The 27,559-nt window shown below is 49.6% G+C and overlaps 1 protein-coding gene across 1 annotated transcript in view; it reads right to left on the bottom strand.

The window, feature by feature from the left end:
* LOC104410631 (astrotactin-2) overlaps positions 1 to 27,559 on the bottom strand; it is a gene marked incomplete at both ends in the record, with an annotated part of 71,615 nt that overhangs the window by 987 nt on the left and 43,069 nt on the right. Inside the window, 2 exons of the mRNA XM_010020862.1 lie at positions 1,120 to 1,286; positions 12,550 to 12,700. Of these exons, the coding sequence (XP_010019164.1) occupies positions 1,120 to 1,286; positions 12,550 to 12,700 (318 nt within the window). The remainder of the gene's footprint in view (positions 1 to 1,119; positions 1,287 to 12,549; positions 12,701 to 27,559) is intronic.

The following is a 27,559-nucleotide window of genomic DNA, read 5'->3' as shown; positions in this document are numbered from 1 at the left end:
GGAAAGAGTCTCTGTCCTTGGGGATGGAAAACTAAAACGCAGATTCCCCGTGTGGGTGCGGATGGAGACCATGTAATGTCCCATGATTTTCTAGATCCTCCCCACAAAGGTTTCTGGTGCCCATATGGATTTCCAACCCCTTTGGCAGGCACGGTGCAATGTGCTCGCTCTCAGTGACTCAACTGCTCTGTGCTGTTAAACCACCATAAAAAAGAAGGTGGTGTGGGGGAAAAACAACAAACCAGCAAAAAGGGATGAAAAGAGAGAAGCTGACATGGGCAGAGCTCCCTGGCCTGCTCTTCCCCAGGTTGCAGCCAGCAGCCAGGGCTGCAGGAGATGCTGAACCTGCAGCACCAGGATCTGATGGATGCTCTTGGAGTTACTGTTTAGGAATTTGCTTCCTTGTGGGTATTTCCTTCCCAGAAGGGCTCATTTTCCCCTCCTTTACCCTAATCCTTCCCACCTGGACATGAAGTAGGTTCCTTCTTGTGCCCAAGAGCATGAACCAGCCAAGGGATGCAATGTGCAGAGCCCCAAGGCCGGGCAATGGATGGATGGGTGGCTGCAGCTGCACAGCATAAAGCCAGATAATCACTGAGCTCCTTTTAGAACATACTGCAGCCAGGGAGATTTTCCTGAGAGAAAATGCTAAATTGTGTAGGATTAGAGGATCTTGGCCAAAATCAGGGATGAAACGCTATTTTAAGAGAGGCACAGGGGAGAGGAGAAAAATAAAGTAGTGTTTTTTAAACAAATCCTCCCCCTTCCCCCTCCAACACACAATGTACAATTTTTGGGTCCCTTCACAGTGAGTCACAGATCAAACTGTGCCGTCACACAGAGGGGGAGAGGAGGAAGGTGCAGCTGCTCACAGTGCTCTGCACACTCCCATATGCTTTTGCCTGCAGGCAAACCAGGTGCCTCTATTCCCTGCTGGAAATCATCTCCATAAACAGCCTCAAATTTCTTGAGCACCCAAGAAAACCCTCTCTGGGCACACAAAAGCCCTCTCTGGGCACACTGGTTTGAGGATGGGTGGCACAGGAGGGTTGGCAGGGATGGAAAAGGACACAGGTTATCTATGCACTAGTGGGAGATGGAGCATTGAAAGCGACTCACCCGCAGAACATGAAGATGGTGCTGGACGAGGGGTCGTGGGGCAGAGGGAGGGTCTGCTGGAGACAGAGCTGCTCACAGCCACCGTTGAAGCCATCCGAGCAGTCGATCCCTTTGGAATAGTCGTAGCAACCGGTGCCATCCTTCATGGGTCTGAGGTCCTCGGGGCACTGCAGCAAGAGATGGGATGTGGTAAGGTCCTCACCTACCCTGGAGCCACAGCCTGGTGGGTGCCCTAATGGGGCAGAGCTCACCCAAGAATGATAGGACAAGGGGTGATAGGTTTAAACTGTAATGGGAAGTTCAGGTTAGATATAAGGAAGAAGTTTTTCCCTGTGAGGGTGCTGAGGCGCTGGCATAGGGTGCCCAGAGAAGTAGTGGATGCTCCATCCCCAGCAGTGTTCAAGGCCAGGTAGGACAGAGCCTTGGGTGACATGGTCTAAGGTGAGGTGTCCCTGCCCATGGCAGGAGGTTGAAACTGGATGATCTTAAGGTCCTTTCTAACCCAAACCATTCTAGGATTCTATGAGTGCTGGATGGGGCAGCCCCAACGGCCGTGCATCACCTCACACAGCCTTTGGGAAAGGGACAAGGACCACAGGGCAAGGACATGGTCTGCTGTGAAAGCCTCACTCCTCATCCTCCTTCTAGTGGAGGGTCAAATCCTCAAGGCGATAGAATTAGACAGCAATGAAGGCTCTAGTCAGTGTGGGGTGAAGATGACAACCTGCTCGTAACATAGAATCGTAGAACAGTTTGGATTGGAAAAGACCTTGAGATCATGTAGTTCAGGAACGTCTCACACTAGACCATGCTGCAGAAACCCTCTCTGTTACCTGTTCTTCTGAGACGCAGAGAAGTCTACTGCAACCCAGAAATCCATCTCAATCCATGCCAGGGAACATGGCCTTGGCATCATCTCCACAAGCATCTTGCTGCCTCCCATCTCCCAGGGGAGGAGCCGGCGGTGGAGGCAGGATGAGGGAAGGCAGGATCACAGCCCAGCTCATCAGTTTTCCACAGCCGAGGGAACCGTGCTGATACACAGAAGCTGGTGAGCTGGTGCTGGGGTTTAATTCCTGCTTCCCAGCTGCCTTTCCTTGTCCCAGAAGATAAAAGCCAGCAGGCGGCAAATGCCACCGATAAATTGTCACCCGGATTAAAGCATTATTGCACTTGTGTTCTTTATCCCTTTTTGCCAAACACACACAAACACCAACGAAAAGGCCAGTCCTTGAAAAAATACATAAATCTTGTCTAGGAACAGCTCGCAATTAAAAATGCATTATGGAATTCCTTGAAGATGAGTTAGACTGGAGCTTGTACAGTTAGTGATGAAGGCAGGTTATAAATGGCCTCTGTCAAGCAGAAGAAAGGTTATAAAGCCACTGTACTTTGTGATTAAAAAAGAAAATCAATTTTGCATGTGAGCAAAATGCTGTACATATTAATATATACATTCAGGGTGCCCTGGACCCTGCTTCCAACACCAGCAATGTCCTGATGGGACTCGCTTTTAGCTACTTGAGGAGCAAACTGCTCACATGGGACAGCAAAGATGCTTTAGGAAGCCCTGGCCCACCACATCCAAGCAACAAGAAGTTTCTCTCCACCTCCTAGAAACCCAGTGCCATTTCTCTGTGGCAGCAGCATCAACACTGCTTCTGCCCTGTCTTTGTGATGTCTGGGGCATCTCCAGGCCCAGCATCCTGCGGACACCTCAATGGCTTCATGCCCTCTGCTCAGAAGTTCAGGTGGACCTTGCAAACCACAGCACCTTCCCTGGATAAGATGGGAAGGGAAGGCAAGGGAAGGCTGAGAGGCATGAGGCTTTTCTAGCCAAAGGATATTGGCAGAGAAGGGCCTTGGAATAGGATTCTGCCTGTCTCTGCAGAGCAGGCAGGGCACAGGCAGAGCCCCAGAGGGACAGCTTACGGAACAGTGAGCCTGCCTAGGCACAAAGCAGCAGCAGACATGGGAGCAGGAAGCTTTCTTGCTGCATACACAGAACAAATACTAAGGAGGAGAGGACACTTGGAACAATCTGTGCTTTTCACCGCCGAGCTGCCTGGGAAACAGGATCAGCATAAGTGTGTGTGTGAATCCACAGCTACAATGCTCCTCTCCTGTGGTCTCCTCCACGTCTGCTGGCCCTGCTGTAAGAACGAGGGCTGTGCAAATTGGCAGCAGCACATGTCCCTGGAGGACACGGAGGGCTGACTGCAAACAGCATCTTCCGCTCCACGGCACCGCATCCGCCTCTCGGCTGCTCCCCCCATGCCCGTGGGGACGAGGAGGTCTGGGGTTCTGCCCAAGTCCTCTCTGGAGCTCCCGAGGGACCCTCCAGGGTGCTGAAGGCAACTGGATGGGATTTCAAGTCAGCAGGAGCTACAGGATCACAGCCAGAGGATCAGCCACTGCTCTTCTGAGCCGGCATTTGGAACTCTCACCCTGGCACTGATCCATGTGCTGAGCTCAGCATCTTCCCCACCCCACAGAGGAAGATGATGGCTTTTTCCCCTTAGCAGGTGACCCACACACACACTTAGCCCCACTCTGCTGGAGGCCACCCTTGGGATATTCCTCCAGTTTGGGCTTTTAATCATCACAAAACGTGTTTCATTTCTGTTTGTAATTATGCATCTTAATACACATTAATTATGGCAGGCAAATAGCTCAGCACAACATTTGCAGAAGAAAGCATCCCCAGCACATCCATCCCCGGCTCGGCACGGAGCTGGCTCTCCAGCTGCTGTGTTGCAGCAAGAAGGTCTCCAGGGACAGAAAGCTTTGGGAACACAAAGCAGGGACATAAGGAAGTGTCCCTGCTTGGTAGGGCTAAGGCGGGCACAAAGATGTTGGGGAAAGCAAGGGAACTGGTGAGCTCCACAATTAGTGCCAGGCAGGAAAACCAACAGGCAGATGGCAGGAAAGACAACAGCCTCGGCACGAACGGGTTTGCAGGGATGAATATAGATGGAGCAAATATTGGGCACAAGAAAACTCTGTTAAAGCTCTCCGTGCCCCTGGAGCAGATGATTTACAATCAGGGTGTCACACAGAGCAGGCAAAAAACTAAAGCCCGTTTGGGTACAACTGTATTCTTGCCCACAGTAGTCAGAAATGAGGCAGGAAAAAGCAAACTTGTGCTAATCCCAACAACCTGGGCTGTGCTGAAGGGTCAATCTGGGCTCCCAGGTGGGCTTAACAAAATCAGTGCTCACTCAACTTTCACTGGGCTTGTATAAAGGACCAGATCTGTTATTACTGACATTGATTTGTCTGGCTCAGGCAGCGGAGAACCAATAATTACAGTGAGTTTTAATCAATCCCCCATCAATTCAGCTGCAGTTCCATTTGTGATCTGCCTTGGCAGTGACACAGGATGGGGGTTTTTTTGTAGGGAAAATGATTAGAAAATCAATAAGCAACTCAATCAATAGCTCCATCTGGGCGACCATGGGTGACACATCCCTCCCTGATGGGTGGAAAGCCTGCGAGACGTGGTACCCACAACCTCTGCTCACCCCTCATCCGGACACAGGATGGATCCATTTATCTGGGGAGGCAAAAGGATCCTACGAACCATTAGACAGCAATTCAAAAGAAAAAGCTGTTTGTGGTTTCTCATGTTAGACCTGCACTGCTTGAGAACTCACTTCAAACTCCCAGAGCATCCTTCATCCACGGATCTGACAAGCAAAACTGCCTCAGAGCTTGGGCAGAGGTTTGGTATTAATCCATGTTACAGAAAGAAAGAGGTAAGGGGAGAGTCCAGCTCATGGTCTGCTCTGAAAAGCCAGGGAGAAGCTGTTACCACACAAATGTAATTCCATCACCTTGCAAATCCACCCCATCTACACAGGAGTGAATTGGTTTCTCTGTGACAACAGCCAGCCCTGAAAATTGCTCTTGGGATTGCAAAAGAAAACTTAGTTTCTTCTCTTCTTGTGCATTAGCACTGATAATAGAGATCCTGCAGGCTCAACGTGAGCCACAGCCACAGTAACCAAACCCTGCTGCTGCTGAAGGAGGAACCACCAGGATCTCAGTGGGGTTTGGCTGATGGAATGGCTAGAAATTGGCTTGTTCTCACCCCACCACATTGGACAGAGCAGCAAGGTCTTTCTTTTTGTGATGGCAGCCAGCACATGGGCTCTGGGTACGCACAGGGAATGGATAAGCTGAGTAACAAAGTGCTCTTTTTATCTGGGTTCTGGAGAAATGGGCTTTTTTCCCCTTCTAAATGACATCTCCAAGGTGATACGGAGCGGCAGAGCTGGCAGGACCTGCTGCATCCTTGGGATGTCACCAGAGCCAGCATCGCTGATGCACAGTACCATGGTTTGGAACCAGATGGGATGCCTGTGCCCACCGCTGCCACCCTGGCACAGTGTGTGGCACCATGTCAGCACGTGACCAGGACACAACACAGCAACTCTGCCCACCACCACTATCCTCAGCATGGCCAGAGCAGGCAGTGGGAAGACGAGCATAGAATCCCAGCCTGGTTTGGTTTGGAAAGGACCTTAAAGTTCATCTATTTCCAACCCCCTGCCATGGGCAGGGACACCTTCCACTAGATCAGGTTGCTCAAGGGGAAAGAAAAGCAGCATCCACTGAAACCTGTACAAGATTGCGTGTGAGGAAAATAAGTATCTGAACGAGTCCCTTCTTGTGCTAGGAAAAGAAAGGGGCCTTTGCTCACTTTCTCACTTACAAAGCTCATTAGCAGTGAGATGGGTGAGGGGATCACTGAAAATAAAGTGTCGTTACTGACACCATCCCCCAGATGGGAGCACACCAGCTCTCAGCTGAGCTGCCTGCCAGGGTTTCCCACCTCAGCTCCTCTCTTCCGTTAAATTTGAAAAAAAGAATATTTAATAAAGTGTTTCTATAGAGACTGAACTGCCCTTGTCATTATTCTGCCGTTTTCTCAGCAATAGCTGCCTTTTTGTCAGGGAATTCTGCACCAGGGTGTCAGAAATGACGCTCAGGCAAGCCTGCTCCTGGTGCTGCTCTGGGTACCACACACCAATGTCTGGATGTATCCAGAGGTGAAACCCCATCACCACTGGCCTGAGGCCACACAAAAAGCTCAGTGCTGCAGAGTTCAATGCCCAAGGGCCCTAACGACCCCATTTTGTCTTGAGGCATCAGGACTCCTTGCCCAGGAACCTCTTCAGCATGAGACAAAAACATGAATCTGAAGCACTGCTGAGGTACAAGCAAGTGCCAGCAGCTTGATGGGCTCCAAACTATGCACTGGCATGTATTTGTTGGCTTGTTGGAGTTCAGAACTGATACAAATGCAGCCGTTGGAGCTCAGAAATCATACAAATGCAGTAAACTCCTCTGTGTCCATATATACATACACACACACACATACATATATATTCAGACAACTTCTGCCATCGCTTTCCTGGCTCAGAAGGTCCCAGTGATCACTCCTCAGCAGCAGTAGCAGGAGCAGTCTGGCTGCAGAGCCTGATCTCTATGGGTGAGATGTATCCCTCCTCTCCCAACATTATGTGACAAAACTGGTCACTAAAGGGCTTCTCGGCTCCAGGCCAGCTCTCTCCAGGGCCACCCATGCCTGAGGGCACCCCGCTGTGGGGAGCATCCTTCCCCGAGGGAAACATTACAACTGCTTTCTGAAATAACAGTCATTATCTTCCCACTCTTCCCTCCTCCTCCCCGCTTTCCCCCTGCTTCCTTTTCCCTTTCAAGATCATCAATCATTATTTTAGCCTCAGGAAAATCAAACCCATCTGTTTCCCAGGCTCCCAAGCACACACTGTGATAACTCACCTCCTCGGCTCGGTCCCCCCCCGTGACAGTGGGCTGGGGTTTCCATGGAGGAGACCAAAGCTTGGGCAATGAGGAACCATCTCCTTGCCTCCAGCCACTGCACATCTCCCATGTGGACCCTCCTGGGCAAGTCACCATGTGTGTGTTTGTATCTCAATTCAAAGTGGGATGGGCTTGTTTGAAGCAGTTGGTGGGATGCTTCAACAGATTAAGTGTTCAGAGCTCCTGGAGCAAGGTAATGAAGCCACTGGAAAACCATACAGCTTCCCTTCCAGAAGACACCACAGCCCATTTAGAGGTGTTCCAGCATCTCCTGCCCATCAGAGCATTCCCCTTCCAAGCCACAGCAGAGGCTGGCACCTCCCAAAACCTTCAGGAGATCAGAAATTCAACTCCTGCTCCACCTGGCATCCAGGTGGACAACAACACAACACATCAAACCCTATGATCCAAACCAAACCCAGCTGTGACCACAACACACAAAGCATCCCAGTCTGTTGGGGAGCAGAGAGGCAAGGACCAGCCAAGCCCTTTGAGGAACACCACTCCCTGCCATGGCCAGCTATCAACCACAGCAGCTTGCACCATTCTTTACTTGTCGTTCATCCTCAAATCCCATTTTCATCCCAGGTAAATGAGATCAATCCAAACCCACAGGCTCCTGGGGAGGGCACTTGCTGCTTCCAACCATAAGATGAACAAGGAGTCATCTTCTGCTTCAGGGAGCCAGCTAAACTTTAAAGGGATTAGAGGGGAACTGTTTCCTCCCTATCTCCCTCCCTTGCTTGAGCATCCCTAAGAAAATTGGTTAGGTGCCTCGTAAGGATGAGTTTTTATTTTTCAATGAACAATTGTCTGTCAGAAAAATGCAGATTTGATGAAGCTTAAGTGCTTTGTGGGATTCCATCAATTATAGCTCAAAATTCATTGGGAAATTAGGAGAGCGTTTCATTTTGACAAGGTTGAAATGGTTTGCTTTCCACTGCCTAATTTTGTTTTTATTTCAGGCTCTACACTGCGATAATGCAATATGTGACATAAAGCTCCAGATGATAATGTTGGAGTTAAACATTTCTCCCTCCTTCATGTGAAGGAGATGTTTTGAACTAAAGATTTTGGAGTTTTCATATATGTGAGGGATTTCTCCCCCCCAAACACCCGTTTTCCCCCCCGAAATATCAGTTCTCAGCACCATCCACTTCATTTTGAAGTACAACCCACTCTCTATGGCCCTCAAGCCACCCCCGGGTGACTTGTGCTGGAAGGAGGAGATGGGAGCAACTGTTCTTCTCTTTCACCTCTAATCCTATTTCTCCCTGAACGGTTACTCTCTTAAATGAAGCCATTTCCCTGCCCTGCTCTGCAGCAGCCAAGGAACAGCCCATCATTTGGATGTGGAAAAGAGCAAAAGAAAAGGATGAGCTCCAGACAGGCTGCATTAAGGTCGGATGCCTGTGTGGACCACGTCAAATTTCTCCTCCTTCTGTAGCTATAAAGGCTGGGGCCAGCTTCACATCAGTGTCACCATGGGCCACAGCTTCATTAAGAGACTCTCTGGTAGATGCTCTCCCTTCTGCATACTTCTGAGCCCAAGAAACCCCCCTGCCTAATGGGCTGACCCTGTGATCATGGAAAAGAACAGTTCATATGGTCCTTGAAGGCAAAATATACTTTCATCTCACTCAACTTAGAAAGAAATCTGTGCTAGAAGAAGCTCAGCCTGAGAACAGGGTGATCAGCAGCAGGATTTCGTGTCTGTGCAGAACAGCAGCACCCTGGGCTTGGTGAGCTCTCCTACCTCCTCCTGACACCTCTCCCAAAGTGGGATGAAGCCAACATTGTTGGCTTCCATGGCACAAATCACTCTCTTCTGACCTAAAAGGCTAATAACTCACCAACATCTTCAGGCATTACCCCTTTTATTCCCTTGAGGCTGCAATCCTGCCTCACTGGGGCTCACAAACAGGCATGGCCATGGGGCAGCAGATGCAAGCAACCTCCTTCTCCCTGGGTAGATGAGAGGACTGACATCAATGAGTGAAGTCATGCTGAGAGACAGGTGGGGAAACCTGAATTAAAGCCATTTTACAGGTGTTTCCTTCAGTCCCTCAGGGCCAATTCACAGGTTTTCATCTCAAATTATAAATCACCAACACATGAGGGTTAAGCACTTCCCCTCCTTCAGTATTGTCCCTCTGGGCTGAGCAGCAATATATATTCCTTTACTGGCAATAATCTGATTTATTCCTCCAGCACAGTTAATCCTGGTTTGCTGTGATCACTGCAAGATGGTATGGACTCAATGTGCAGAGAGGAGCCACCAGATTTAGAGTAGCTTGTTGGGATTCTGTTTTCTTGGGATACTCCCCAGACCCGACAGCAATTCTAGGCTACAACAAGGAAAAGCAGCAAAGAAACAGGTTTTCTAGAGCTTGGGGGTTGCGTTGTTATGTTGCAAGGTGGGGCTTAAAGACAAGGGTCCAGTTAGTAATGCCAAGGTCTTTGCAAGGTTGCAGCTTATCCTTCTTAAAGGTATCCAAATGAAAAAGGCCTCCGATAAGAAAAGAACTGCAGGAAGCCTTTAGGCACTAATGCCATCTACTGGGTACCCGTAAAAATAACACAAAAGCCATGAGATGAGGGGGAAAAGGGCCCATCCCCATGTGTAGCGTGGGACGGAAGTCGGGGACCGCATTGCAGAGTCTTTGAGGTCTTTTAAATGATGCCTCATATGTAACTAAAGCAAAGTGACATCCTCTTTTCTCCTTCCTGAGCCCAGTAAGAGTGTCTTAAGAGAGGCTCCACCATGAGCTGCATCAAACCACCCTCTACCTTTTAACCAAGTCCTTTTAAAGCCAAACAATTAGGTAATGGCAGAGCCCACACCACTAAAGAGCCTAAAGATGAATGCATCCCCAGTCCTCACAGAATTACTGGAAGCTGTTTTAAAGGCCTGGAGAAGCTGGTAACAGATGATGATTATATATAAAAGGAATAAGAAATCTTTGAGATTTGTGCTGCTCCCTGGTTGAGCTGCTGGGCTCCAGCTCTGCTGTGTATTAATTGCTTACAAGGCTGCATGTATATTTTATGCTCAGTACCTGCCCGGAACATTTGTTGGATTTAGCCTTGATTGATGAACCACTGATGATGTACTTCTGTGGTCCTCAGCAAATTAATACACTGTTGACTGGTAAAGATTAACAACATGTCATGATTTGCAAAACAGTGTCCAGAGTAAAGCTGGAGCAAACCTAGTGCTAAAATTAGTAGGCAAATGCTCCTTGAACTCCATAAAAAGGGGAGAGCTTAATTAAATTACGTCCTGATGTTGCCCGCAGCACTTACCAAATTGGCAAATGGAGTTCACAGCAGTTCAGCTCTAAAACTAACTGATAGCCCCACAACGACCCCATCCCTGCTCACACTGGAAGCGTGGCTTGCACCCAGCAGACTTCAGAAGCAGGGTCAGGATGAGGAAAGGATGTATTACACAGTGCAGAAGGTGCTGCAAGGTCGCACACTGGGGATGCAGCAAGCTCCAGAAGCCTGCTCCCATCACCTGCAGCCTCGCTTAATACCATGAGCATGACACAGGTCAGGGGCAGCACTGCCTGCCCACCCATTAGGCTTTTCCCCAGACAATGGCCATGGACCATGGTCAGAAACATGGGACAGTGTCCTCCAGACCTTTGTTCCCCATTGCTGGGGACCTACAAGCAGGCAGTGAGTGTAAAACAGGGTTGGAACTGCTGGGAGAGATGGAGCATTGTGCCTCTGGTGTCAGTCCCCTGAGAAGCAGGGAGAGATGTGGACCAGAGGTGGAATGCAGCAGCCATCTCCAAATAACACCCAGGGAGCTCAGCTCTGCTGTCCTCAGTCTGCAGCTGAGAATGAGGAGCTGGGGGGGGGGCTTCACCCCACAACTGGGGGCTGTGGAGAGGCGCAGAGCAGCCTCATGCTCCTGCAGTGGGGAGAAAAAGAGGAGAGGGAGGAGAGATGAGCATCTCTGCAGCCATCTCCTGTCCCCATGGGACGTATGGCCCTGGGAGCAGGAGAACATGGGATCCCATGGTCTTCATGTGTCCCTTCTTACCCACAGCTCCCAGGGAGGAGACATACTCCATGAGAATGGCTCCTGCTTGCTTCTCCATCCGCCCCTGCTGCCTGCTGTATACAGTTTATCCTCTGCATAAAGCCTCAGTTAGGCATTACAGAACAGGGGGTTATTCTCCCTGAGTGACACAGGTTTCAATTTCCACCTCTCCATGTGCCACGTGGAGCTCTAGGCCTGTAATTTATTGACAATTTCAATCTTAATATATCCTGGCTTCTAAAAAGAGGCATCTCTCCCCCAGCGGCACGGGGAGATTGAGTCCCAATTTCTTCTGACAGTGTCTGGGAGGCATGTTGGCATTGAGAGCAAAATAACACCCAAAAATAGGGGGGAACCCCCCTAGATTGAGTAGAAAGGCAGCTGGAAAAGGCAATAAGAGACAGTAGGAAAAGAAAGGAGGAAAGGGAGACGAGCAGCAAGGGGGAGATGGCACCAGGCGCTGCTGGTGACACATGAGGCTGTCGTGCTAAATGGCCTTAACAAGCAACCAGAGAAGGGGATAATGAAAACGCCACCCCTGGGACAGCACCGCTTCAGCCTGACCTTTCCCTGTGCCGTGTGTAAACATCTTCAATAAATAAAGAGACACTTAACTCTTGCCTCTGCTCAGATGGGAGGGTTCAGCCCATGGCAAGAAGGAGGGGAAGGGGCAATGGTTTGAGGGGGCTTTGGAGCAGCAGGGATGCGTTTCGAGGGCAGCGGAGAGAGGGACAAGCTCTGGACCTGCCTCAGGGTTGCCACCCGCTGCTGGGTAGGCAGGAGCTCCTACAACAACCAACCAAGATTTCCCCCATCTTCCCAAGGCTCTGCCCCCAAGTCTGTATGTGTCATAGCAGACTCACACCAGGTCCACATGCAGGGAATCATAGAATCACAAGGTTGGAAAAGACCTTTAAAATCATCAAGTCCCAGTTTTAGCCCAGGAAGTGGTGATTTTGCTGTACGAGTGAGATGGGGTACAGCAGGGAGAGGTGCTGAGCTCTGCTGCTCCCACCTAGAAGCACAGTGAAACCCCTCTGTACATCAAAAGCTTGGAACATTTCAGAGCCTCTGCCCAAAACTAATGGTCTAGCATCTAATAGGTCTTTTGGAGGGGAGCCTGTAAAACCTGGGCCTCGGTAGATTGTCTGGCAAGATGTGAGCACATTCAGAAACAAATCAAAGCTCTGAGGGTGTCAGAGGGGCCCAGAGTGGGAGAGGATGGGGAGATGCTTCATCTTTCTCCCACACTGGGAAGCATGAGGCAGGAGAAAAAGCGAGGCTGCTCTATTGACAAGCAGGAAAACGACCACCAGCCTCAAGCATCTTTCTTTTGCTCATCTGAGCCCCTGGGCTGCTTCCCTGAGGTCCTTCAGACACATGTCTCCCCCCCCAGAGAGGGGAAGAGCCCACCACCAGCACACACATCCCCTTGGCCATGTCCCTGGGGAGAGAGCAGGCAATGTCCCCCTCTGCTTTGTCCCCAGAACAGGCACCAGCCTTGGGGTGAGCACCCATGTACCTACCACGCAGCCCGTGGAGTCCACCTTGCGATCTGAAACGCACTTGAAGTTGCGGGTGCAGCCACCGTTGTTGCGGGAGCAGTCTCGGACCGGCCCGAAGGAGGACAGCAAATCATTGATGGTTTCAAAGTAGGTGGACAGCATCGCTTCTTCCCTTGGAGAGAAAAGGCACCGTTAAGGCTGGCAGGGAGCTGGGAACACACAGTATGGGCAGGGGAACCCATAAAGAGAGCTGCTCTGGTAAAATCATGGCATTCTGATCAGCAAAACCAAGTCAAAGGAAGCTTCCCAAGAGGATTAAGGCTCTGTGACTACACTATATATAGTAAATTCGTCATGTAACATGAATGAAAATCAACCACTTATGGGGTGTCAAAGATACTATCTACCATTTCCATGCAAACTAGGAACTAAGAGATACTTTATTAGAAGCCTAGAGTTGTGTGTGATTCCAACCCCATATTAGACAACAGCGAATGCCCAACAGTAAAGCTCCTACTGAACGTTTCACAGCTGGGCCAAGCTTCCCTTCTTCTTCACACCTCATCCATCACCTGGGGGCACTGCCAAAGCTGGAAAGCCACATGAAACCTGGCTTTGCACCAAGGTGTGGACGTGGTGGCTCATCCCTGCATTTGGCTCTGGGGGATCTAGAGAATGGGACACATGGATGAGGACAACTTTCCGCTGCCCTGCTCCAGCCCATGATGGCTCTGCAAAGCCCCTGGCATGGCCATGCTGTGACATCCCTCTTAAGCAAGAAAGAAGCATAAGAAGGATAAGAGAGAGCCTTGGGAAGCTCCCAGCCCTGCACACAGCAGATTCTGCCTGTGACAAAGCATTCAGGCACTTTGCTTTCTGCTGGCTTCCTGTAAAGGCAACACGGATGCTTGTCAAGAGCTTTAAGCATCTCCAAGGTATTTGTCATCTTCAAAGCACGTGTTATTTATTAACCTACACCTGCAATCCATCTTGGCCAACAGATCCCGTCATCCTCTCGCCAACAGGACAAAGAGATTTATCCAAGGTCACAGAACAAGTCACTGATGGTGAAGGACTTGACCTCCATAGGCTGTTTATTAGATCTTTATACACAGGGGACTGCAAATGAACACTGACCCTTCTGACTTTGAAATAAGCCCTGAGGCAATGCCAGGAGTCAGAGGTCTCCCCTGCTCTCCCATCAGCACCTAAGAAACCACACAGTGACTCAACGCCCAGTGCTGGTCTCCCTGTTTTGGGATGGTTTTCATTTGATAACCCTGTGCTTGGCAATAAACAGCGGTGGGGGAATATTCAGCAGCCCCTGAGGACCACAGCACTGCTGTCTGGTACTAGCACTGCATTATCCATCAGCAGAGGGACCCTGCACGCACGCACACACACACAGTCACACTTATGCACACAGCCCTGCCAACACCAAATGCTCCTAAAAAATCATGAGTCAGGCATTAAAAATATATATATAATGAGATTGGCATAAAAATGATGAGATTTCAAAAATAAATCAAGCACTGGGTGGGTTGGGTTTTTTCCTTCCCTACATTTGCCTTCTGCTTTCTGAGCCTTTAGGGTATGATCGAGCTATTCCTTGCAAACTAAAGGGCTAGAAACTACCCAGGCACCAAACCCAAAGATATAAAGCCCTGTGAAGCATGGAAGTCACGACTTGGCAGGTTCCAGATTTCCAGACAATCACAGGACTCCAGAAGCTGGGACTTTCAATAAGGAAAACGCCATAAAACCAGAAAGATCTGGTAAATTGGCACATCCCTGCTCTAGGGAGGTGGAGGGCAGCTTCTCTGCTACCATGGGTCAAGGTGGAAAAGGTGCCCCAGCACTGGGGTAGCTCCGTGCCCTTCATGATGCCTATGACTGCATAGTTACTCCATACAGCAAATTCATGTCTGCGCTGTCTTCTTTCACCCCAATTAATGCTTCCCAATTTCCCTTGTGGTGATCAAGCTTCCAATATTCCCCCTTTTCTTGGCCCATCTCCTAGATTTTCCAGCATATTTGGAGCTCAATCTCCCTCTTGTCCTTTCTTGGTGATGTTTCAAATATCTTTAGAGGCCCTTTTCTATTAGCACTCTGTTCCCACCAGAATCTGCAGCTCCTCTGAAGTGAGGGAGTGAGAACAGCAGAATACATTAGATCAGGGCACGTATTTCTGCTGGAGAGAGAAAGGGCATATTAGTTACTACCCATATTATTTACTAACCAAAAAACACTGTTTATGTAGGGAAAATTATTTAAAACACATGACAACTCCTCCACCGCCCACCCGGAAAGCTCAGTCCCATCTGGTCTTCTTGAGGGGTTTCTCATCGTAGGTGGACTGTAAGAAGAACTGTGCCCCCATCCTCCATCCTGGCTTTTCCATGTGGGTACCAAACAACCAGACCCTCCTGCAGCTCCCACATCCCTGAAGGGAGAAGGTGAGTTGCTACAACTGCCTTAGGTGGTGGAAAGGAGACTCTGGAGAGCTGGATTGCTGTGAGGAGAAGCCAGTTCATCCCACACGGCGCCGTGCTCCTTGGTCTGGCAGGGGCAGCTCCTTGTGCTTTTAATCAAAACCGGGAAGCACAAACCAACCTTCTGCCTTTGGGAGGGCAGAGAATGGGAACAGAAACCTTGCTCTTCAGAATCACGCCTGGCATAATGGTGACCCCTGACAAAAGCACGGGCAGGTGCTGCCGAGCTGGGATGAGCCATTAAGCATATTAAAGCATTAACCTCACTGGAAGGTGGGTCAGCGGAGCCAGAGGGAAGCGTTCAAATGGCACCTGTGAGAGGAGAGGGCTGACACTGCTGCCTGCAGACAGAGGGCTGTTTGGCCAGATCACTTCAGTGTCATCAGTTGTTAGATCAGAGGAGCATCACTTCGACACAGCGCGCTGACAAGGGGGATGGCAGCAGATGAAAGGGCTGCCACGATGCTCGGAGCGAGCTGGGAGCAAGCTTTGCTTTCATAGAATCATAGAATCACAGTCTGGTTCGGGCTGGAAAGGACCTTAAGAGCATTCAGTTCCAACCTCCTGCCATGGGCAGGGACACCTCACCTTAGACCGTGTCACCCAAGGCTCTGTCCAACCTGCCCTTGAACACTGCCAGGGATGGAGCACCCACTACTTCTCTGGGCACCCTGTGGCAGCGCCTCAGCACCCTCACAGGGAAGAACTTCATCCTTATATCTAACCTGCCTAACCCGGAGGGGTCTAGGTGGAGCCAGGTTCAGGCAGGGAGGTGGGGCTGAGCCTCTGGCACTGTGGCTCCTTTTAATTTGGAGGGATGAAAAGCAATAATTAACTATCCACTTCCCGCAATGATCCCACAATGACTCTGGGACAGGTGACATGAAGCAGATGACTTTCCACCCCTGCAGCTCCAGCAGTGACTCCTGTGATCCCTCCCTGCTGCTGTACAGGACTGCAGCCCCCATCCCCAAATCCCAGAGCTGGAGAGAAGGCAGTGCCACCAAGGCAGGGGATGCTTGAGGAGCAACAGCAGCATCCGACCACCACCACTCAGGCACACCACATTAGACCAGCGCTGATGGATGAATCATTTTCCCTGCAGTAACAAGCTGCCTGCAAAAGAACAGCTCTTTTCTCTTGTTCTCCATCTATCCGTATTGAACTTCACTGAGTAACCCCCAGATCCCATCTGACAAGGCAGGATGGAGAAGACAGGCTCTGCAGTTCGTGGCATGCCTGGAGCACACTGGAGAGCCAGAGGAAGCTGCTGATGTCCCTGGATGGACACAGGCACTGAAATCACAGGGACCAGGTGGGGCTCAGCACCTGGTGTGATGGGCAATTCCCCACCACCCTGAAGCAGATGCCAGGTTCTATCAAAAAGGGCATTTTGGAACAAGCAACCTAATTTCTGGTGCCAGATTCTCTCCCGAAATACAGAAATAGCATGCAAGCACATGCACATGCTATTTCTTTAACTCTCCAGCCCTCTCAAAGACACACGCAGACACCCAAATGATACACTCGTAAATGAAATGCACTCCCCTCTCTACCAGCACCCTCTGATTACATCCCTGCAGCAGTAAACCCATCTTTTCTAACAACTTCTATTGCCACAAATGGCCAGTGTGGTGCACAACAGCAGGGCTCTGCCTGCCCTTGCACAGCTCCCCCAGTGCAGACCATGGCACCCACCCTCACCCAGTCCTGCGCCACCTCCTATCACCAACCTCATCTCAATTCCCTTGAAAATCCTTTTCTCCATCCTTCCCCCTTGTACCAGGCCCTCATTAATGAAGCAGATTCAGTGACAAATATCACTGGGGGTTATTTATTCATGAAATACCAACACCATGCAATTCTCAAAGCCTCCAAAGCACTCATCTCAATAAGCTCAGAGCTTCACGGTGCCTGTTCTCTGCAGCTCATCCTGGAAGGGGATTAGTGGGTGTTATCCATTCAGCTGCCCCTTTTTTATTGTCTGCTAATGGTTAAAGACTTCAGTGTCTTACAAAGTCAACCATCACTGAGAAAAACAAAGAGTAAGATGTGAGCTGGGGATGTGAGCTGCTCCACCATCTGTTCCCCTGAAAGGAGATTTGGGGTTCCTGAGTTTCTAGAGATAGGGTCCACAAGCAGCAAAAGGTGTGATGCTGTGTCAGCTGCAGCTTCACCTCAAAGTAGGGACCAGTGCAAGAACAGGGACCCAAACCCACCCAGTGCAACCCAGCCTCATGTCCAGCACCTTGCACTGTTTCCTAGTTCTATTGGTAAGACCCCGCTCACCAACAAGGTCAGAGGTGATGCATTTGTGAACCAGGGCAATACAATTTACTGCATTTTTCAGCTCAGTGGCTGCCTGGCTGAGCAACTCTGACCAGCTCTGGCCACAAAACAACTGCTGTATTGTGAGGCTTGAGAAAAGGCTGATCTGTTCACTGCGAGAGCCCACCAGAGATGTGCCTCCCTGTGCAGACTTTGCTTCCTTTTCCTGTTATGTCCACCCAGGGGATACACCTGGACATTCTCTGCCTTTCACCCTTCTTCCCTCCCCATCAGGTCATCTCTGATCTGGTTTTACCCTGAGGAAACCCCAGCCTTTGCTCTGTGGATGCTCACATGGGAGCAGTGGATGCTTTCCACTTCTAGTCCCCATTACAGTCCCATCCAGCCCTGGAAGCTCAAGCTGAGCACCCATCCCTCTGGGACAGCTTCCAGGAAAAGCTGGACATTTTCTTAGGGAAAAATGCCTCCATGGAGTCCCCAAACACAGCCCCAGACCTTCAACTGCCAAAATCCACATCCATGTGGCAGGTAGGTTATTTCCTCCCAACAAACCCTCTCTCTCACCTATTTATTCCACTCCTTTCTTCCTCTGCTCCTTTTCTCTTCTCCCTCACATCTCTTTTCCTCCACTAAACCCCCGCCTTTCTCTGCTAATCCAGCCAGCACTGCAATCATTAGTGAGGTTGCCAAACTCTTCCTCGAGTTTCAGAGTAAACTGCTCAAAGATATTAATGCCATCAGTGGAAGTGGGACCTGACCGAGCCTTTTTGCTGTGCAAATGGTTCTGCCTCTGTGGGTTGGAAACTTCTTTCCCAGCCACGAATTGCAAATGCTGGGTGGAAAACAGCAAGCTGGGAAGGGTAGGTGCTCTCAGCTGCAAGCCTGAAATAGCAAATTGGAGGGGGTATTATAGATCATAACAGAAGCAAAGTTAACCCAAGCCCTTTGTCCTGGGCTTTGTACCCTGCAGCGCTTGGGCTTGTTAAGGCTGGGAAGAGCTCAGTGTGTTCAAACAATGCCTAACAAAATTCATCACAGCAATGGGCACAAAGGGTCTGGCTGCCTGACTGACACACGTACCCCAGCCCAGGGTGTACTGCAAGATTCGTCATCACATTTTGCGTAAGAACATCACATAGAGCTGCTAAAAAAACCCAAATGGCATCTGTGAAGCTCAGCACTCAACAGTGAAGTGCTGGGATTTGACCCAGGACTTACCACGCAGGACCCCCAGTGTCTCACAAATGTTAGTTTATACTCACTGAGGCTGTACACTGGATAGTATTTTCTTCACACTAAAGATAGGGAGCGAAGGCAATGAGAGATGAGGGCTAAAAGTGCTCACCACTGTTGGATGTCCAGCTGGAGATGCTTTCAAAGTTATTTTTAGGACTTTCAGCCCTTCCCACGCTCACAGTACAATTCTAATCGGGTCTGATGCACCACAGGCTCTGCTGCTCTCTATGGAGCACCATGAAGTAAACCGCCCCCAATTATGATGAATGTGCAGTAAATAGTCACCTGAGGGAAGTGGTTTCCAATTTAAAAACAACAGAATGCTCTTTTTTCCAGGATTTCAACCCTTTTCTTTTCCACTCTGCCTGCAACAAGAGACCGCTCTCTCTACAGCTCTTCGTTGCACCCACTACACTTTTTACCATGCCTGTTGTGGATGCAGCACCCATCTCCCATGGTGCCAAACCATGAGCTATCTACTGAGCAAGTCCATCTGTGCATTGACCAAGCTGGGATGCTCTGGAAAAGTTCATCTCCAGCCCCACAAATGGAGGACCCAGTGAGGATGTGACAGCTTCTAACTCAGTCTGTATCTTTTACGCTCACATCTTCAACTGGGTTTCTTAGCGCAGTGCATGAAGATGTGTGTGCATGCACCAGATCTGTTATTTTATGCAGAAACCCCCAGTTTCTGCCCAGCGCATCCACAGAATCCTTTCAGCCACACTGATAGTGCTGAAAGGCTTGAAGAAAAGCCACCATCAGATCCTAAACTGGGAGAAATCATTCTTACTTGAATGACATTGGAGAAAGCATTTCAACGGAGCTACACTGATGTACCACAGCTGATGAGCTGCTTACTGTGAATTTTCCGGGTAATCTCACTTGTTGTGGTGCTACTGTAATAAACACTTGCAAAGATGCTCTCCCAAAACCCTTGTGGCTCCAAGTGTGAAAAATTCCCTACCAAGCTTCAATAATTTGCTGGAGAATCAATAAACCCACCACTATTGCTCTGCCAGAGCGTTCTGCAGCTCACCTGAGCAACCAGAGAGGAAATTACAGCAAAACAATGCAAAACCAAACAAAGCAGAATAAAAGTGAGCTTGGAAAGCCCAAGGCGTTCAGCACAAAGCCCGGGGAATGCCAGGGCGCCCCTCTCCACTGCAGCCCCCTTGGAGGCAGCACATCTGTCATGTGAAGGACCCAGATGTCATGGGTGAGAGAGGATCACAGAATGGTTTGGGTTGGAAGGGACCTTAAGAGCATCCAGTTCCAACCCCCTGCCATGGGCAGGGGCACGTCACACTAGACCATGTCACCCAAGGCTCTGTCCAGCCTGGCCTTGAACGCTTCCAGGATGGAGCATTTACCAATTCCTTGGGCACCCTGTGCCAGCACCTCAGCACCCTCACAGGGAAGAACTTCTTCCTTACATCTAACCTGAACTTCCCCTGTTTCAGTTTAAACCCATCACCCCTTGTCCTATCCCTGCAGTCCCTCTCCAGCATCCTTGCAGGTCCCCTTCAGACACTATGAGGTCTCCACGCAGCTTCTCTTCTCCAGGCTGAACAGCCCCAACTTTCTCCCCCTGTCTTTGTGTGGGAGATAAGATAGTTTTGATTTAATAAATTTAAAGTTTAATTTAAATAAGATAGTTTTAATTTAATTCTAAATAAGCCAGTTTTAATTCATTTTTCCCTCTGTTTCAGAGAAGCATCATGGTTAGCCCTTCACAAGCCGAAGGCAAATGCAGGCAGTGCTGGCTCAGTCTCCCAGGCAACCTCAGCATAAGGAGGTGTAAGAAAAGGGGCATGAGCCTTAATAGGGATGATGAAGCACGGCCAGTAGATGTGCTGGGAATCATGTGTGTCAGCACCCGCTTCACCAGGGCTTATAATGAATCACGAATTCAGCAGGTTGCCTCTCCTGTGTGGCGGTGGTATTGTTAGGATGCTCCTGCGTGTCAAGCACCTTGGCAGCAAAATGCAGGATGGGATGGGATGGGACAGGGTCTTGGAGCACAGCAGGTGTCCTCAGTGGGACAGAAAACCCACACTAAGCACCCAGAGACACCAACCAGGAGGAGAAACAGCACTGCCAAGCATTGTGTCCCACCCCAATCACCAGGCACATCACTGCAAAAGGGATGGGCAATCTCCTAGACCCCCACTATCCCATTCTGCATTTAAGATACAGCTTTCATGGCTATTTTCAAATAACAGACTCGCAGCACGGTTTATGTTGAAGGGACCTTAAAGCTCCTCCAGCTCCAACCCCTGCCACGGGCAGGGACACCTTCCACTAGAGCAGGTTGCTCCAAGCCCCTGTGTCCAACCTGGCCTTGAACACTTGCAGGGATGGGGCAGCCACAGCTTCTCTGGGCACCCTGTGCCAGCGCCTCAGCACCCTCACAGGGAAGAGCTTCTGCCCAAGAGCTCATCTCAATCTCCCCTCTGGCAGGTTCAAGCCATTCCCCTTGTCCTGTTATCGTTATAAGGTCACCTCTTCTCCAGGCTTTTGTCGAGGTCCCAGGCATTATCCTCCTATCTGTGTCTTCTCTGGAGCCTCAACAGCCACATCCCAGCAGGTCCCAGGGGCTCATTGCCCTGTCACACCACACTAGGCAAATGTCCTCTCTCTGCACATTTTCTACCTGGTCCTCATTAGCTTCATTAGGAGCTAATTCTTCAAGGTGAGGATGTGACTCTCCCAGTTTCCAAGGTGTCAGCACAGACGAAACTACTTCCCTCCTTCCATTCAACCTCAGAGCCCCAGCTCCTCCTGCTACCACCACAACTGCTCCCAGCTCATGATTTCAGCTTCAAAGGAGCCTGTTTCCCTCTTCTGACCGTGTTACCACAAGCCAGAGCCAGCCATATCTAATTCAGTTTCATTAACTGTAGTTATTAAGTTACAAAGCACCCATAGTTACCCCAGATAAGCCTGACCCATCCTTTCCCCTCCACTGCTCCTCCAAACTTCAGCTGCAAAGAAAAACCTTATGTGAAATCTGCAAGGTAAAAACATGGCAGCAAACCAGAAGCATGGGAAAAGCAGAGTTTCAACACCTGAAATAGTAAAATAAGAGTAAGAAAGAGCATTTAGCTCACCAGGAATAGAAAGCTCCAGGCTCAGTGAGGAGCCACCAAGCCCCTCACACCACTGCAATCACCAAAAACACCATTTGGTGAGGGGTTTTAGGCAGCTCCAAGTATTGGAACTCCTACAGTTAATAGTGGTGGAATCTGCTTGTTCAACACACAATCAATAGTAGTAATAAGTATTAATTGACAGCAGTTGCACACTCATTCACTCACAGAGTAATATGTTTATCCAGCAAAACAGATCACACTATTGGTGTGGGGATTATCAGGAAAGGCAGCAAAGCATAATTAAAACACACCTAAATGAAATGATCAAATGATTTCTCTGTACTACTTAATACTCGCACTAGCTCAGCTTGCCCAGCAATTCCCTCAGAAGACATCATTTTCAAACTTGTAAATACATTTCTGGCTTCAATATAGGAATAAAAAGCAACTGGAGGGTATTTTTTATGCTCACACGTAACATGGTGAGAACATGGAAGGAAAACCTGCACAGAAAGGGAAGTGAGAGACCCCAGGAAGGGTCCGCAGCTCCTCACAGACAAGCTGCTCTGAGCCAAGCAGACTTCATTGGTGCTGCTGGCAAGACCTTCTGCAGGCTGAGTGTAAGGAGGCATCTAACACCCCGACCACCTCAACGCTGACCACAGAACCATGCTTTGTGACCAAGGGCAGGGTCCCTGGTGGACAAGCAAGGCCAGCCCGGTGCCAGATCCTCCATAGGAAAGCAGCATGGGCTCTGCTACCATCCCCACCTTGCAAGCACCTGCTTGGATGCATCCCAGCCCTTCCCGCAACCCTGCCACCCAAATCCAGAGCATCCACCAAACACAGTACCCCACGGTTAAATTTAGAGGGAGCAAAGTCCTGCATGGGGATGCCACATCCAGGCTATCCCTGCCTGGACAGTGAGATCTCCACTGGTAAAGAGGGTCCTGCAGAGCATCTGCTTTGCAACACAGACCCAGATCAAATCTCCAAGAGAAGATACAATGGGCACTGCAAAGCTGGTAAGACATTGATATCCATCAGGCATCACATGAATGAGAGCCACCGTCACATAACCCAGGCAAGCAAAGGTCTGTGCATGCAGGAGAAGTATAATAAAGGAAATTATAAAGGTTTCAATGTCACATAAACAAAACTTAATAAAATGTGAGAACTAGAGTTGCCAGGGCAACCTTAATGTAGTCTTTTGTAATTATGCACTTTGATGAAGGTGTTAATTGCAAGACCACACGCAGAAGGGTTATCTGAAAGACCAATCTCTCTCCAAATGCCAAAGGTGATGGTGCTGCTCTGTAGCCACGTGCCTTTGGTGCCTGAAACAGTCCAGAGCTCAACATTTAGGCATCCCAAAACGCACCCCTGGGTACCTGTGAACATCCACAGGCTTCTCAGCACTTCAAAACCAACTTCATCTGCAGATACTCTGTATCTTGTTTTCTTTTTGTTAGAGGACACATAGCTGCTACTTTATTGTACTCAGATGCTGTTTTGCATGCACAATTACTCGGCTCCTCATGGGTTGCTTATGCTTTGCTCAACACCAAAAAGCAGCAGTATTTCACAACCAATAAAGTAATTAAGTTTGCAATCTCCCTGCTATCATCCCCATTTTACAGATGGGGAGCTAAGGCACAGGGAAAGTAATGTAAAAAACCATCCCCTACGTTACATGCCCCAAATTTGAGACATTTACACTTGATTTTTCAGAGTGCTTAGCATTAAATGACACTTCCTCTGCTCAAAGCACAGCTCTCATTGACTTCAGTTGAAGTTTTTACAGCTCCACATTAATGCAGATCATTCCCAGAGCAGGTTCATTGGCTCTGCTGAGCGAGGCACAGGTGAAAAACTAGGATATGATCATGCCATTAAAGATGGTTTCATAATGGATGTGCACACAGGGGCTGCCTGAAGGCTGCACAGCAAACTGACCCTGGTACCTCCTGGCTTTGGAGTTTTGCAAACTTGATAATGTTTGCTAAAGAGGAGCTTAATGGGAGTTTTATTCTGGGCAGGGAGGAAAGGGAAGGTGTTCCCTCTGGAAAAGGGATGTTTATCATCAGCAGTTGCAGGATGCAGCATCACTCAGCCTTCCACAAGCACGGGTCTCCCTGGGCAGGCTCCTGCCTCCCGACTCACCATCTTCTTCCCCTCTTATCCCAGTCCATCCCATTTCTTTCCCCCATTCTCCCAGTTCTGCATCCCCGTTAGACCCAAACTCTCTATTTTTGGCCAGCTTCTGTATCACTCAGCTGGCATTTCAGAGCGGGGATGCTCGGCCGTGAGGATTGCTGCCGACTTGCTGTTGAAATCAAACAAGGCTTCACACTGTGTGCAGTGATTCAAGTTCTTCAAAAGCACTTTTAAGCTGCCCAAATTAAGGTGGTTCTTTGCTTGTCAAAAGAGAGACCCTCCACAAAACGTCTGCCTCAATCCTCTGTTACAGTTTTGCCTGGGGGAGAGAAAGAAATCTTAGCAAAACAAGCAATCAAGCAAACCCCTAGAGAGAAGGCTTGGGATCTCTCATCATAAATTATTAAAGGCTAAAAACATGAGATGGGTCAGGCCACCCCAGTACCAGGCCCTGATTACAGCCCTGCCAGGCTTGGTTCAAATAAAACCACATAGATTCTACGTGGCGTGGTGAAAAATGCCATTAATCTCACTGCTGCGATGAGCTCTGGGCATGTCCTCGCTACCTCACCCATAAGGACTCCCAGCACAATGCCAGTCAGACCCCAGAGAGGAAGTGAGCATCCAGCCACTTTCCCCTTGTCTTTGCCTTTCAAATCATTCAGCAAACCCAGATTTCAGGTCACTGCTCGTTCATCATCCCAAAGGGATGAGCTAAAGGATTTTCCCATTCAAAACAGACATACATTCTTAGCCCAAGAGAGAGTTTGACTGTGGCAGTTCCCATCTCCCCACCCTGCTTTCCCATTCTAGAAATATGGAATTTACTTGCTGGTGGGAACTTGGAGGGGACAGAAAGACAGATTGGAGCTGAAGGACCCGAGCGCATGTGCTGGCTCCATCCCCTGCTCTGGCACCCAAGTGCCAGGGGTTGCAGAGCTCCCTTGGTGCTGCAGCTCATCCCCCAGCCCCACAGAGGCAAAGATGTCCTACAATGTCCCATGGGTGCTGGGGATGGACCCAGTACAGGGTACAGCATGGGGGGCTGTATCTGCCTTCAGTTATCAGGAGCATTTTGCAGCGGAAAGCTTAACATGGGGCTCAGACCCCAGCATCCACTTAGGCACCAACAAGTCACTGAGGTCTTCATTCCCTTTTATAGCCTTTGACAGTATTATGGGAAAGTTCTCTCTTCTCATGGGTTATTTTGGATCTGACTTTACACAATTCATGAGGGTCAAGAGGAAAAGTTGGACTTTGCAAGGAAACCAGGAGAGGGAGAAGGTTACCCTTCAGCCCATTGTTTGCCTGCACCCGGGCACTGGGACCAGACACATCCCAGATTCAACCACTCTCATTACACAGCAGTTAAGGCTTTTTTCAAGATACATATGAAGTGTTCAGATGTGGTGGTGATAAGCAGTTTAGAAATGCCAATAGAATGAGATTAGATAAATAGGAAACAGCCAGGGCTGCTGGATCAGTTATCCATGCCCTGATTTTTCACAGATGCTCCTATCGATCTACTCGGAACAGTGTTGAGCTCCTGAGAAACTGGGTGCTGGGGATCAGCAATCTCCACACAGGCAGGGATGAGTGTTGGAACAGCAGATCCCTGCCCTGATGAGATGGTTTGCTGCAGGAAGAATGGCCTATGGAGAAGCCCCTGAAGACCTCATCAGCTCCAGCAGGCTCTGCAATAAAGCTGAACCCTGTGAAAGCCACAGTTGGGTGACCTTCACCAACCTCTCTGCATCCCAGGGATTATACAGAATCCTAGAATCAACCAGGCTGAAAAAGACCTTGAAGCTCATCCAGTCCAACCATTCCCCAGCACTGCCAAGGCCACCACTAACCCCTGGCACTGAGGCCTTGGCTACCTGGTGTGTGAACACTTGCAGGGACGGTGACTCCAGCACTGCCCTGGGCAGCCTGTTCCAATGCCTGAGCACCCTCTGGGGAAGGAATTGTTCCTCAGCTCCATCTAAACCTGTCCTGGGGCAGCTTGAGGCCGTTTCCTCTTGTCCCATCCCTTGCTCCTTGGGAGCAGAGACCAGACCCCTCCTGGCTCCATCCTCCTGTCAGGCAGTTGGAGAGAGCGATAAGGTCCCCCCTTGAGCCTTCTCTTCTCCAGACTAAACCCCCCAGGTCCCTCAGCCCTTCCCCATCACACTTGTGCTCCAGGCCCTGCACCAGCTCTGATGCCCTTCTCTGGCCCTGCTCCAGCACCTCAATGTCTCTCTTGCAGTGAGGGGCCCAGAACTGAACACAGGGTTCGAGGTGCAGCCTCACCAGTACCCAACAGAGGGGGATGATCACTGCCCTGGCCCTGCTGCATGGAGAGGGGGATAAGAGCCCATGAAAAGCAAAACTAGAGCTTTTGGGAGAACCAAAGCCATGAGGTGTATTTTAGAAGCCACACACCTGGGTCAGTTCCTAGGGATGCATTTATGCATATGTATACATATACTCCTATCTCTGCTGCTATATATAGCACCTTCCATCAGCAACACTCACTGGCTTTGAAACTGCCAGGTGAGTGTCCGCAGACAGAGGAACTGAGGCACAACCAGATTATTTACAGCTTGTTCCCACAAGTACTCTTTGAAGTTGGAATCCAATTAATTTTATACCTGGGGAGAGATTTGCATAGGGATTTTCCATCCATATGGGCAGGGTTTTCAAAAGGACTCAGCTCTTATCTAGGCACCCAATGCAGGCTGTGTTTTCCAAGGTGCCCAGCATACATTAGTAGCTCCTCAGAGTACAGCTCAGTTTGTCACAAGGGCAGCACCCTCCTTGGTAAGACACCAGTCACCAAACCCCTTCTGAGAACATCACCTCCATGGGTCTGGTCTCCAGAGGTGAGGAGCACCCCCATGCTGCGTCCTTTGGAAGGGACTCAACTCATCCCTGCCTGGAGATGTGGGCACCTCAGAGCAAATTATTTCTTATCATGAAGAAAAAGAGGGTTTTTTTGCTGGTTTAAATCCCTGAACAAGCTCAGCTCAGGATCAGAGAGATGCCACTGGGGCACAGGAGAAGTGATGGGTACCGGTGGCTGTGGGAAGTTTTTCATTAGCCACATCCCATTAAATCACTGTGGTTTTTACCTAAAACTGCACCAACACTGCTAGAAGGGTTTGTCTCCTATGTCCCCTGCAAAGGCATGCCACCACAGCAGCAAGCCACACGCTGTCCCCAGGCTGCAAACACTTTGGGGCAGGAGCTGTATTTAGACCTGCGTTTGGGGCAGGTCTCTTCAATGCACTTGAATGAACCTTTCCTGATTTACAACCTTACAAGCATCCCAGTGGAGAGGCAAGGAAGCCTTTCCCCATCCCCTTTCCCACCTCATCACAAACCACAGCCCCCGAGAGCCCATGGTGAGGTACCTAAAACCCTCTGATCCAGGCAACGGCTGCAAAGCATTGCCTTCAGACTTCAGAAGAAGAGACAGAGCTTCAGATGAACATGAAACCCCCTGAGACCCACGTTTCACAAACAAACAGCACCCCTGCGGAGAGAGCGGGCAGCCCTGGCTGCAGCAGCGCCTGCCTATAATGAGCTGACCCACAGGCTCCCTCCTGGCTCTCCCGTTCCTGGAGTGATGCTATGCATTTTTAGCCTTGCCTGCAGCCATATCCTACAGCAGAGGCTGCCGAGCTGTGTCCAGGGCCAGGTGTGTTGAGAAAAATGGATAACCAGCATTTAAAATAAGAAAAAGGAGGAAAATCTGGCAGTGAACTCTGTTGCATCCAT

The sequence above is a fragment of the Nestor notabilis genome, unplaced genomic scaffold (genome assembly GCF_000696875.1).
Source record: "Nestor notabilis isolate BGI_N333 unplaced genomic scaffold, ASM69687v1 scaffold4798, whole genome shotgun sequence".
In the NCBI taxonomy this organism is placed as follows: domain Eukaryota; kingdom Metazoa; phylum Chordata; class Aves; order Psittaciformes; family Psittacidae; genus Nestor; species Nestor notabilis.
The sequence above is the reverse complement of the archived record's forward strand: the minus strand, read 5'-3'. Positions and strand labels throughout refer to the sequence as shown.